The sequence below is a fragment of the Mercenaria mercenaria genome, chromosome 6, assembly GCF_021730395.1.
Source record: "Mercenaria mercenaria strain notata chromosome 6, MADL_Memer_1, whole genome shotgun sequence".
NCBI classification, from domain to species: domain Eukaryota; kingdom Metazoa; phylum Mollusca; class Bivalvia; order Venerida; family Veneridae; genus Mercenaria; species Mercenaria mercenaria.
In genome coordinates, this window is record NC_069366.1 from 75,196,262 (window position 1) to 75,207,194 (window position 10,933).

Consider the following 10,933-nt stretch of genomic DNA (forward strand, 5'->3'; position numbering starts at 1 on the left):
AGTTTCAAGTCAATAACTTTGACAGTAACAAGAGATATTCTTCGACAGTAACAGATACATTTGACTTTTATCAAAAACTTTAACCAACGGCGACAGACGGGGCGAGTGCAATAGCTCTATCTTTTCTTCGAAAAGTTGAGCTAAAATGCAACTTGGCATATTTCATATAAGCTGGATTTAAAGATCTTAATTCTTCTTTGGCTTTTTCATTTCAAGAAAATTTTAACTTGCTTCTCCTGAAGTGTGACTTTTGTATTCTTACATAAAGGCCTGTGATACTAGTATGTAGACTGCATAATCACTTTGTTATACGGGAAACATAAAAAACAATTTCAAATTTAAAACATTTCTTTATTTAGTTCAGATTACCTGAACATCGACCCAATATACGAATATACAACAAGTTGATTTTTATAAAACTAAACAAATATAAAAATTTGTCAGATACAAAAATCTTATGCCTACATTGCAATATTTGAAGAACATTAAGGTGTATTAATATAATCTACGATAGATGTTCAGCTGACTGAGATCATAATATGGAATATAAGAATAAAACAAAGATAATATATGATATGATGCCCACTTAAAACAACAAAAATAAAATGCGTGTTTTTTATACAAAATTCAATTATCTACTATAGAAATAAACAATTAAGGCATAATTCATTAGAAATAATGATAGTTGTCTAAAAAGGAGAGAAAAAAAATCATAAAAAAAAGAGGATAAAATGCAATCATTTTTAAACATGATTTTAGAATGGAAAATTAAAAGCATGATTTTAGAATGAACATTAAAAGCATGATTTATCAGAAATGCAAAGAATGTCTATTAAAAACAGAAAATTTACATAATATAAATGAAAACTTAATACTGATGAAAACTAGCCTTTATGTTAATATGATTTGTGAACAACCACCTTAAAAGGGACTAGTTAAATAAATGTTTTGAGCAGTCTCTTCAGAGAAAACCATTTTATATTGTAGTTATTCTGTTTGTTCTTTATGTAGTTATTCTATTGTACTTGCACAGTATACATTTTCTTTAACCAAATAACATTTTCTAAAAAAAAATAAAAAAACTGCGTAGTTCAACGAGTTTTACACAAATGATCCCTTTTAATGCGACATCGTACATTTAATAGACCTTCACAGTATCACAGATCAATACGCTGGGTACATGTATCATACATACAAGAGACCCAGATTATGGCTTGTACTCAAGTACAATCATACTTTAAGAACATAGATTAACACAATATGAAATATATTAATGTTCACTACTAGGTATAAATTATAACCCCTAATACTTTTCTACACCAAAATCTTACACACATTTATGGGTGTGCATGTGTTTACACCTTTATAAAATAAACTTTAAAAAAAAAAACACAAAAAACCCAGAAATTTGTAACATCCTTACAGTATACCCAAAGTTAATAAATTAATTTTAAACTGTTCTCAAACCAAAAGAATGAAACCAACAATAAAAAGTAACATCTACGTATTCCTCAATACGTGAAAATAATTAAATCATTTCCCATTTACTCAGCTTCATGGAAACTATTTCAATGCTTTATATGGAATGGAAAAAAGTAACACCCACATCTAAATGCCTCTAAGATGTATTCAACGTAACCTTTTCTAACAAAATGACTATTTACATATAAAATACCGTGATAAAAATGTTATCTAGTAAAAGCAAGCTACATAAAATAACAATATAGAACGATTTGTTTCCCAAATAAGTTCATTTTCCGCGGAAAGTTCAGTTGCCCCGATAGTTGATCATTTTACATACGCTCAACTTCTAATGAAATGTGAACACAGAAGTATTGCAAACAGTCAAGACACATATTGGTCCTATTTTAACTTGTCCTGCATCAATCAGATACTGCATCTTTTTTCAGTTTCAACTATAACTCTGTGTTAACTCTCTGTTCCAATTTCTTCAGTTCTTGCTGTATTTTTGGTGGGAGGTCTTCACCAACCTGCTCCTCGAAATATTTGCCCAGTTCTTTCACTTCCATTTGCCAAAAGTCCTTTGGCAAGTTGAATAACTCATTCATATTGACGTCCTCTTTCAGACCTGACAAGTCAATTGAGCCTTCTTTTGGAATGTAACCTACAGCCGATTTCACGGCACAGTCTTCACCATTCACACGTCGGAAAATCCAGTCCAATACACGAGAATTTTCTCCAAACCCTGGCCACAGAAATCCACTTGAGCCCTTTCTGAACCAGTTCACGTGAAAGACTTTTGGTAATTTACACTTTGGGTTTTCCTGGAAACTCAACCAATGGTCGAGATAGTGTCCAAAATTGTATCCAAAGAACGGTCGCATCGCAAATGGATCATGCATCACTACCTTTCCTGGAATGAAAAAAATATATCACATATAAATAGATTTGATGAAATAACCTCTACCAAAGAATTTGCCAAATTTCTACCGTCAATGGAATGTTACCAGTTTACACAGTAGGGCTGCTTTTGATAATCTAGACAAATTGATGACAGAAGAGGTTTTACAGAAGTTTCGTTTTTTCTTCTTAACACCATGCAACACAAATATATTTTAAAAGTAAAAACCAATAGTAAACTGTACCTTTATGCTCTGCCGCCGCTGTAGCTTCGGATTTCAGTGCAGCTCCTAGAAACACTCCATGCTGCCAGTCAAATGCCTCATAAATGAGAGGCACACCCTCTGGTCTGCGTCCACCAAATATGATACCTTCTATCGGAACACCTTCTGGACTCTCCCATTGATCGTCAATAATTGGGCACTGACTAGCAGGTGTACAAAATCGTGAATTTGGATGAGCCGCAGGTTTTCCCATGGACTTATGCCAGTCATGGACTCCGAGCCACGAGGTGGTGGATACATTATCAGGAAGCTCCTCTTCCATGCCTTCCCAGTACACACCTCCATCACTCGTACTCGCCACATTTGTAAATATTGTATTCTTTTCTATGGTTCTCATGGCATTAGGATTGGTTTTCATGGAAGTGCCTGGATAATTAAAGAGAGTAAACATAAAGATGTTTTCACTACATGGAAACTCCTGAAGATTTTATAAACTTAACATACTATACATCAATGCTGTTAGTATGTCTCGAATAATTCTCTAAAAATTTTCTGTTAATGGTTGAAAATCAGACAATGCTGGAAGTCAATATTAAAAAACTCTTTGCATCAATATTGCATTAAAAGTATGGAATACATTACAAGAGAATGGAATGAAGCAGAAAGTACAATATGCTTACCTGGTGCAACACCAAAGAAGCCAGCTTCTGGGTTGATTGCACGCAACTGACCATTCTTATCAAATCTCATCCATGCAATATCATCGCCTACACAGGTAACTTTGTATCCTGGTAATGTAGGCTCCATCATTGCTAGATTTGTTTTACCACATGCACTTGGAAATGCTGCTGCAAAATATTTCTTTTCTCCCTTTGGATTTTCCACACCCATGATCTAGAGTAAATATAAATTGGTCTTGAACTTTTCATTTGTAAAGCAATTTCAATGCAAACCTTTTAGTCTACTGCACATTTTTCATTTGTTTTGATATCATTTTCTTACATCTTTCAAAAATAGCGATTAAAGGGTTACAAATTATGTTTAGGAGTGTTACGCTCAGTATAACTATACATACACATAAATGTTGTAACATTAAATAATCTAGTTTGCATTCCAAAACTGAAGACTCACCAACATGTGTTCGGCGAACCAGCCCTCTCGTCTGGCAAGAATTGAGCCTATCCTGAGAGCAAAACATTTCTTCCCGAGCAATGAGTTCCCGCCGTAACCACTTCCAAATGAACAGATTTCATTCCTTTCTGGTAAATGAGCTACGATGGTTTCCTTTGGATTACACGGCCAAGAATTCTTCACAACTTCCGCTGTAAAATATCATAAAATTTAATTCACTTAGCTGTCTAAAAAAACTATCTCAGCTAATATTGGAAACAAACTTAAATCCAAATAAAATATCTTATTTATGAGACACTACTGTAACAAAATACTGATAACTAAACTTGAAATTTTATTTCAAATAAAGATTTTTTTTCTGATACAATTCTTTTTTACATGAATTACTGAACATGAATTCTGATCAAATTTTGAAATTTTCTTGAAATCATTATTGAAAATAAACAGGCTTCCACTGAAGAAAGGGAACGTAATTTTATCCTTACCACTACTTGCTGAGGTAATAGGTCGACCAACGGAATGTAGGCATTTAATGAACTCTCCATCCTTCAACGTATCTATAACTTTTGAGCCCATCCGTGTCATAACTCCCATACTGGCAACAACATAAGCAGAGTCTGTGAGCTGGATACCAATCTTTGACAAGGGAGAACCAACTGGACCCATACTGAATGGTATCACGTACATGGTGCGACCTGAAGTACAACATTAACAAATACGGTAACAGGGTAAATAAATAGAAACTGTTTTGCAAACAGCTGTTTCTGTAGCAATGTGTTTCTAAAATACAACTATAGGTCAAAAAAAAAATATAGATCAGCTGATTTTTCATCAACAGCTGGTCATACTATTGGGCATAATACTGATTGATGATCAAGCTAATTCTAAATTTATGATTCTAGCTGTTCAAAAATATAATGAAAATAAATGGATGGAAATATCACCCAGACTACAGTAAATTAAAAACCTTTGGTTATAAATACAATATAAGGATACCATACCTTTCATGCAGCCGGGAAACCTCGCATCTAGAGCTGTCTCCATGTCCTCTGGTGACATCCAGTTTGCTAGCGTTCCTTTCACTCCCTCCTTTGTATGTGGTACTGTGTCATATTTCTCATGCGTAGAGATAAACGTGCGACTTTCAACTCTGGCGACATCAGCCGGATCTGTGTTCGCTAACCAACTACAAACATATTAAAATAATATCACTAAAATGAAACAACATACAACAGAAATAAAAAAAAAAATATTTAGAGCTTTACTGAGTTTCCTTCTTTTTCGTTTGCTTCTTAATAAAAATCACACAATTCTGCATCTCTCCTTAACTTAAACACCTATACATCTATAAATATATTGATTTTTTTAAACTTTAGTTCTAATAAACAGTGAACTTTATTCTAGTTGACAGGTAAGCTTAACAAACCTTTTCAGAAAGATCAAGGCTCTTTTCAAATACACTTAGTACTAAGCAAAAAAATGCAATAGTATACTAAAAATACTCACCAGTTTTCATATTTTGGAAGAGGTCTAATGGTCCCATCACGCTGCAGAATGTAGTACAACAGTTCTCTTTCTTTCTCCGAGCCATCACAGATATGCACGGCATCAGGCTGACACACTTTGGCGTTTTCCTCCACAAAGTATCGAACCCTGCTCGGCAGTCTGTTTATATTCCCATAGAGAATATCATACCGCCTCTGTGGATCTATCTTGCTCGCATATTTAGCAGAAGATGCTGCCTCCTTCAGATAATGAGAGGCAAACCTGAAATTAAAATCATTTCTTTAATAATCTAATAGAACAGAATATAAATACTGACTGCAAGAAATATTTTAAATATGCACTGCAGAGACCTGGATTAAATGACCTTCCAATTTTAAGTGCAAGAGGCATCATGTTTTGAGCATGATATTTGCTTCACTTCATGTGAATCTACACTTTTAAAGTTCATCAAGGCTTATCTATATAAATTTATAATATTGTCAATCCTCTTAATAACAGCCTGTATAAAATGTGTGTTTTTTTTTGTTAATTCAATAAATTAATTTTTATGCAATATACCATAATATTTTGTTTTCCAGCAAATAAACTACCCTAAGAAAATAAGCTTAACATAATTGGATGATATTTCGATTTTTCATGGTATCTTTTTAACAGGATCTCCTTCCCGCGCCCCTTATTCTGCAAGGTCATTTTGTAGCTATCTCTTCTTGGTAAGATTAGCATGTTTCTCATAGTTTTTATGCTGTAAATTATTGTCAGTTTTTTATTGCCACTTCAAACACGTTAAAACAGAACCGGGTAAAAAAAGCTCTTGTATTACTGTCAAATTTATAAAAAGTGATGTGAAGAGTATTTCTTGGTCTTATATTATGGAGCTGTGACATACAGGTAATGCTTAGAGGGATGACAACTATAAAATATCAGATCATATAATAAGCCAAATGAGTAAGGCTACCAGTAATATTTATTATCACTTTATTTTTTGTAGAGATAAATATGAATAGGAATACCCTCGTATTCTCATTAAGTATTCTCCTTAACTACTTGGATGACAGCATACTACGTGACAACTTTGCTGTCAACTGGTAATTTTTTTACAAAAACCTTGAACTTGATCCTGTTGTCAGTGACAGTGTTGTAACTGTCAACAACTTGCAACTTTTTCTAACAGAAATTCAGCAAAACACACAAGTTGTAAAACAAAATATACCTAAAATTTATACTGCAATATTTATCAGCTAGGAAATAAACCATTTAAACAAATATACGCAAACTATCGATAATTAGTTAATATTTACCCCTTATTGGGCCTCTTTCTGAGTATCAGCTGTTTACGCGACGCTTAAATTATCGCGTGTCAGTAAAATCATTATTGGTTCTGTACACTAAAAATTCATATAGTTTAAGCTTACAAGTAATACTTTTTAGCTCTATAAATATAAAAACAATATTATAATTAACTGCAAAAATATATATAGGAAGAAATACCGTAGAATTCTCGAAACACCAACCATGGCTTCGCCGGTATTGAGTGATGTGGCTGCGGAGTGATATTTTATTTACACATAAAAGTCTCACCGAAAAAAAAAGCAAACGTCAGTAAATTTTAACCAGAAAATACTTTTAAATTGAAAGTTGCAATTTGAACTAAATCCGTCCACGCTCGTCAATTAACGGCGACAGATAGATAGCCGAGGAAAACTACTTTTTATCTTAGTGAAAGGTGTGTCAGTCAGGTTGTTTATTCATTGGATAGACACAAATTAAAGTCAAGGTCGCTAAAAGCGTAAAATTCATTGGACGAGAAAATGACCTTGCCCTTGAAAGAAACAGCTGATCGGGATCCGGAAAATACCCAAAATCCTAATATTAAGTTGATTAACGCTAAAATTTAAATGTTAGACAAATTAAATAAAAAAATTCAAACTGAAACGCACAACAAAGTTAAAACTGCGCTTCAGTTGTAAAAATAAGAGAAATCTGTACTTACATTTCTGTTGACTGCAAGAGTGTCGTTTTATTATCAACTCCCATTCTTTCTGTACCAAAAGATTCCTTTTTCCTCAAAACTAGCTTTGCTTCGACATCGATCAACTACCGGTGCTTTTGGACGATTGGGTTTGTATTCCGACCGATCGCTCTTTTATACTTTTCACGTTCGTTGTCCGAATTACTCAAGCGAATCAAGACGTAAATAACATGCGAAAAGAACTATGGTTGTTATTGCATCATAGATCTAAAAATAGTCAAGGTGAGTGCTTTACTTCAATCAATATACGCAAACAACGTGTGTACGATAACTAAACTATGGAACGCCGCAGTTACCGACTTACAAGTCATTAAATTAGGACGATTTCTTTTTAGGCTACTTGGGTTTAATATTTCGCTACATAAGACACTAACGTGCCTTGATGATAAAATGCATAGAAAAAAGACGCTTTAGGCAAAGAGTTATAAAAATATATACTTCTTTGCTTTAAGGGGACGCATACTTTGAAATTAGAAAAAAGTGGGTGGGGTATTATAAAATTTACCTGCAAAAAAGTACAAGGTTTTGGTAAATGAAACGAATACTGTTTCAACTGTTATAAGTACACAAAGGATTGCTCACTAAAATAAAAATGAGAAAAACTGAAACAAGAAAGTTATTGTTGAATTACATAAGACTTCTTGTGTACATTCAAAGTCAACAATTAAGACTTTTTGGTGCGAAAATAATAGTGCTTCACCTTGTCCAAACATTTATCAATGTCCTACAGATTCTAATTTAAAGAAAGAATGTGAAATAAGTTCACTGTCTTGCTTTTCATTTTGCATATGTGAGCTAAAACACATTATTTAGTTTGTTTACAAAGTAGTGCATAAGAAAAGATACGGTGGTCAAGGAATGCCACATTCCAAATCAAAAAGAGTATATTCCCCTTAATACATTAAACATTTATCATTACAGAAGTCTAGTGGCTTACAATAAAGGCCTAGAAATGTTGCCATTATTAATTTTTAACTTGGTATTCATGAACTACAATGCGCTTAAATATCAAAACACATTCAATTAACTTTGAAAATGTATTGTCTTTAAAATCCCTAAAATAAGGTATGAAATTTGGTTGAGAGGTCCAATCAATGTGTATATGTGCAAAAGCAACATTCTAATTTTGTTCACAAAAGTTACTAATATACAGCAGGAATGTCAATGATCAAAACTGGACGAATATACAGTTATCCTCACTTTAATGTCATTTATAATTTGTCCTTGAATTCTCCACCATACTTTTCATAACTCTGTTTGCACGAGTTGCACGAGAATGCTGTCATTCACGTAAAAAAACGGGGTCAAATAAGTTGTAAATGCAATATCATCTAAACGTAATTAATGGATTATGCAGTTCGAGATAAACTTTATCTCATAACGTAACGAACATGTATAATGTTGTAACAACAACTTTACTTACACTGATTTAAGTAGCAGTCGGTTTATAAGTGACTTTATTGATTCATTTTGTGTTTTGTTATTGTTGTCAAAAAGTATAACGGAAGTGCCTCACAACTGAAGCGGAAACCAGTTTGATGCGCAAAGTAGTCCACTGTAAGTAATATTTTTTGACAAATGTCAACAGAAATTAATAATTTTCGAATATTAAAGACGAATATCTGAATAGGATTCATTATTTGATAAGAAATTATAATCATCGACATGTTTTTTTTTTAAAATCGTACACGTGCTGACACCTAAGTTGTCTCCCGTTGTTTATTAGAGTTACCTTTCGTCCGGCGCAGTAATACATTTGCAGTGAATCGCCGAGAAGTCGTGGGAAAATTAAAAACCATGTAAACAAACTAAAATTAACCACCTTTTCAAGATGAATTTCAAGTGATCGACATTATGCATTTAACCCGCCTGACCTGTGTAGCATCTTAGATATCTGTTCTAAGGTATTCATTGTGTAGAATGTCATGTTATGCCCTTGCAATGCTAATCCCACTCTGATTTTTTTGTTTACATTTTTTATCAATGAGAAATATGGCGTCCATCCCGAGATGAACAGACGTGGCATTAAATTTTTACATGTTTAAGCAAACCTGGTGTGTTAGAAAGAAAATCTCATCCCTTCAACATTATTTGGAACACTGTTATTGTAAAAAAAACCTGTATTTTCCTTATACAAAAGCTTAATATTTTGTGTTGAATGTACTTTCACAAAGACCTCTGTTTTCCTATTACATTCATAGTACCACATCCTTATCCACAAAATACTGAATATTACAGGTGTCCATTAGTATTATATCAGTTTAGGAATATGTTTTTTGTTTTCCCACCATCGATTACTTGAATATGCACCCCTTCCGCATTGCTGTATGAACTGTGAATGTAGCAATATGCGTCCCCTTAAGGTACCAAACAACATCATGCTGTTTATTTCAAGTTCATTTCATCTGTTGTCCTGCTTTGCATGTGCTTGCTTTTTCTTTCCTTAAAGATTTGGTTTACTTTGTAGAATTTTCGTTGCAATGTTCTTTCGCATTTGCTTTTATTGTTGCTTTTATGTACACGCCTACTTGAGAAGCTTATCTGTTGTCAGCTGGACGAGTACACTGACTGGGCAAATTAGACAGTCAAACGTCAGTAAGAGCCAAGTGATCTGGTTTGCAGTAGGAACAGTATACTGTTTGTTTGTTGATGTTTTTAAACTTAGTCTTCTATGTGCTTTAAACTCAGCCTTCTGTGCTTTAAACTTAGTTTTCTATGTGCTTTAAACTTAGTCTTTTATGTGCTTTCTTTTATATGATCTAGAGGAAGGTGCTAAAGGCTACACAAACCTTAGAAAATATGCTACTAGCATTCATTAAATCTTAAAATGCCTTCAAAAAATTCTTGTGCCTTTTATTTGTCTCTTATGTATAGCTGCTGCCAAAATTAGCACCTTCTATGCAATAAACTCACAATGTAGTGTATTGTATGTATGTCTTTTACTTATATGTACTTATTTTTTTTACAGTTTTGTGCTTATATGTGCTATGCATGTAAGTTTCTTTTTAGTCATATAACCATGCCATTCTTAACTGTTGCAATGTAATTTATGTTTTAATAAGCCTAACTTTCGCTTATCTTTATTTTTAGACGCTTTATTTTTTATTAATTCCTGTTTCTTTGTTTGTCGGGAAATAGCTTATGAGCTAATATTCTTTGTTATACTTTATCCGACGTAAAATAAAGATTCTTGTATCTGTATCTAAGTTCTGGCTAACGTAAATGTGGTTATGTGTTTGATACCTATTGAAAACACTGAGGACGGTCTCAAACTTTTTCTGGGGTGAATATGGCCTATCAAAGAGCTATAAAAATAAATACAAAATTTCAAAGAGAACACTCAATGATAGCTAAGATTCCCTTTTCTCACAACTGGATAGACACGAACCTGCGATTTTTTTTCTTGTATTTATGAATATTTTAAATAAAACACAGGAACTGTATTTTTACAGGAAGGCGAATTACATTTAACGTGTCATTGTAAAGATTGGTAGTCCAATATTGATAATATATGAATTTCGTATACCCTTGGAAAGGAACCTCATATATTTGTAGCAAGTAGATTATAAATGTAAAATATGTAAATAATTATAAGAATTATATGTTATTTCGTGTGCGTTTATTCAGGTATAGTCCACAAGCCACAGTAAGGGAAAACTGGGAAAAAAGCGTATAAACGCGC

General features: G+C 33.2%; 1 protein-coding gene across 2 annotated transcripts; it reads right to left on the bottom strand.

Moving 5' to 3' along the window:
* Positions 1–330: 330 nt before the first annotated feature.
* LOC123548500 (phosphoenolpyruvate carboxykinase, cytosolic [GTP]-like) lies at positions 331–7,371 on the bottom strand. 2 transcript variants are annotated; one of them, XM_045335800.2, is made up of 8 exons: positions 7,213–7,371; positions 5,223–5,483; positions 4,718–4,902; positions 4,202–4,411; positions 3,717–3,907; positions 3,266–3,479; positions 2,607–3,011; positions 331–2,374 (listed from the first exon to the last, which is right to left on the bottom strand). In XM_045335800.2, exons 1-8 carry the CDS (start codon positions 7,254–7,256, stop codon positions 1,917–1,919), a joined length of 1,968 nt encoding a protein of 655 aa, XP_045191735.1. In that variant the 5' UTR covers positions 7,257–7,371; the 3' UTR covers positions 331–1,916. The 2 variants fall into 2 exon arrangements, with proteins under 2 accessions (XP_045191735.1, XP_045191736.1); XM_045335801.2 differs by lacking the exon at positions 7,213–7,371 and adding an exon at positions 6,711–7,187.
* Positions 7,372–10,933: the final 3,562 nt, after the last annotated feature.

Bases quoted from the DNA above. Each gene is read 5' to 3' on its own strand.
- LOC123548500 (XM_045335800.2), bottom strand. From the start codon at position 7,256: ATGGGAGTTGATAATAAAACGACACTCTTGCAGTCAACAGAAAT. The intron at 3,480-3,716 runs GTGAGTCTTCAG...TATTTACTCTAG, and splicing joins GGTTCGCCGAACACATGTTG to ATCATGGGTGTGGAAAATCC. The intron at 3,012-3,265 runs GTAAGCATATTG...TTAATTATCCAG, and splicing joins CTTCTTTGGTGTTGCACCAG to GCACTTCCATGAAAACCAAT.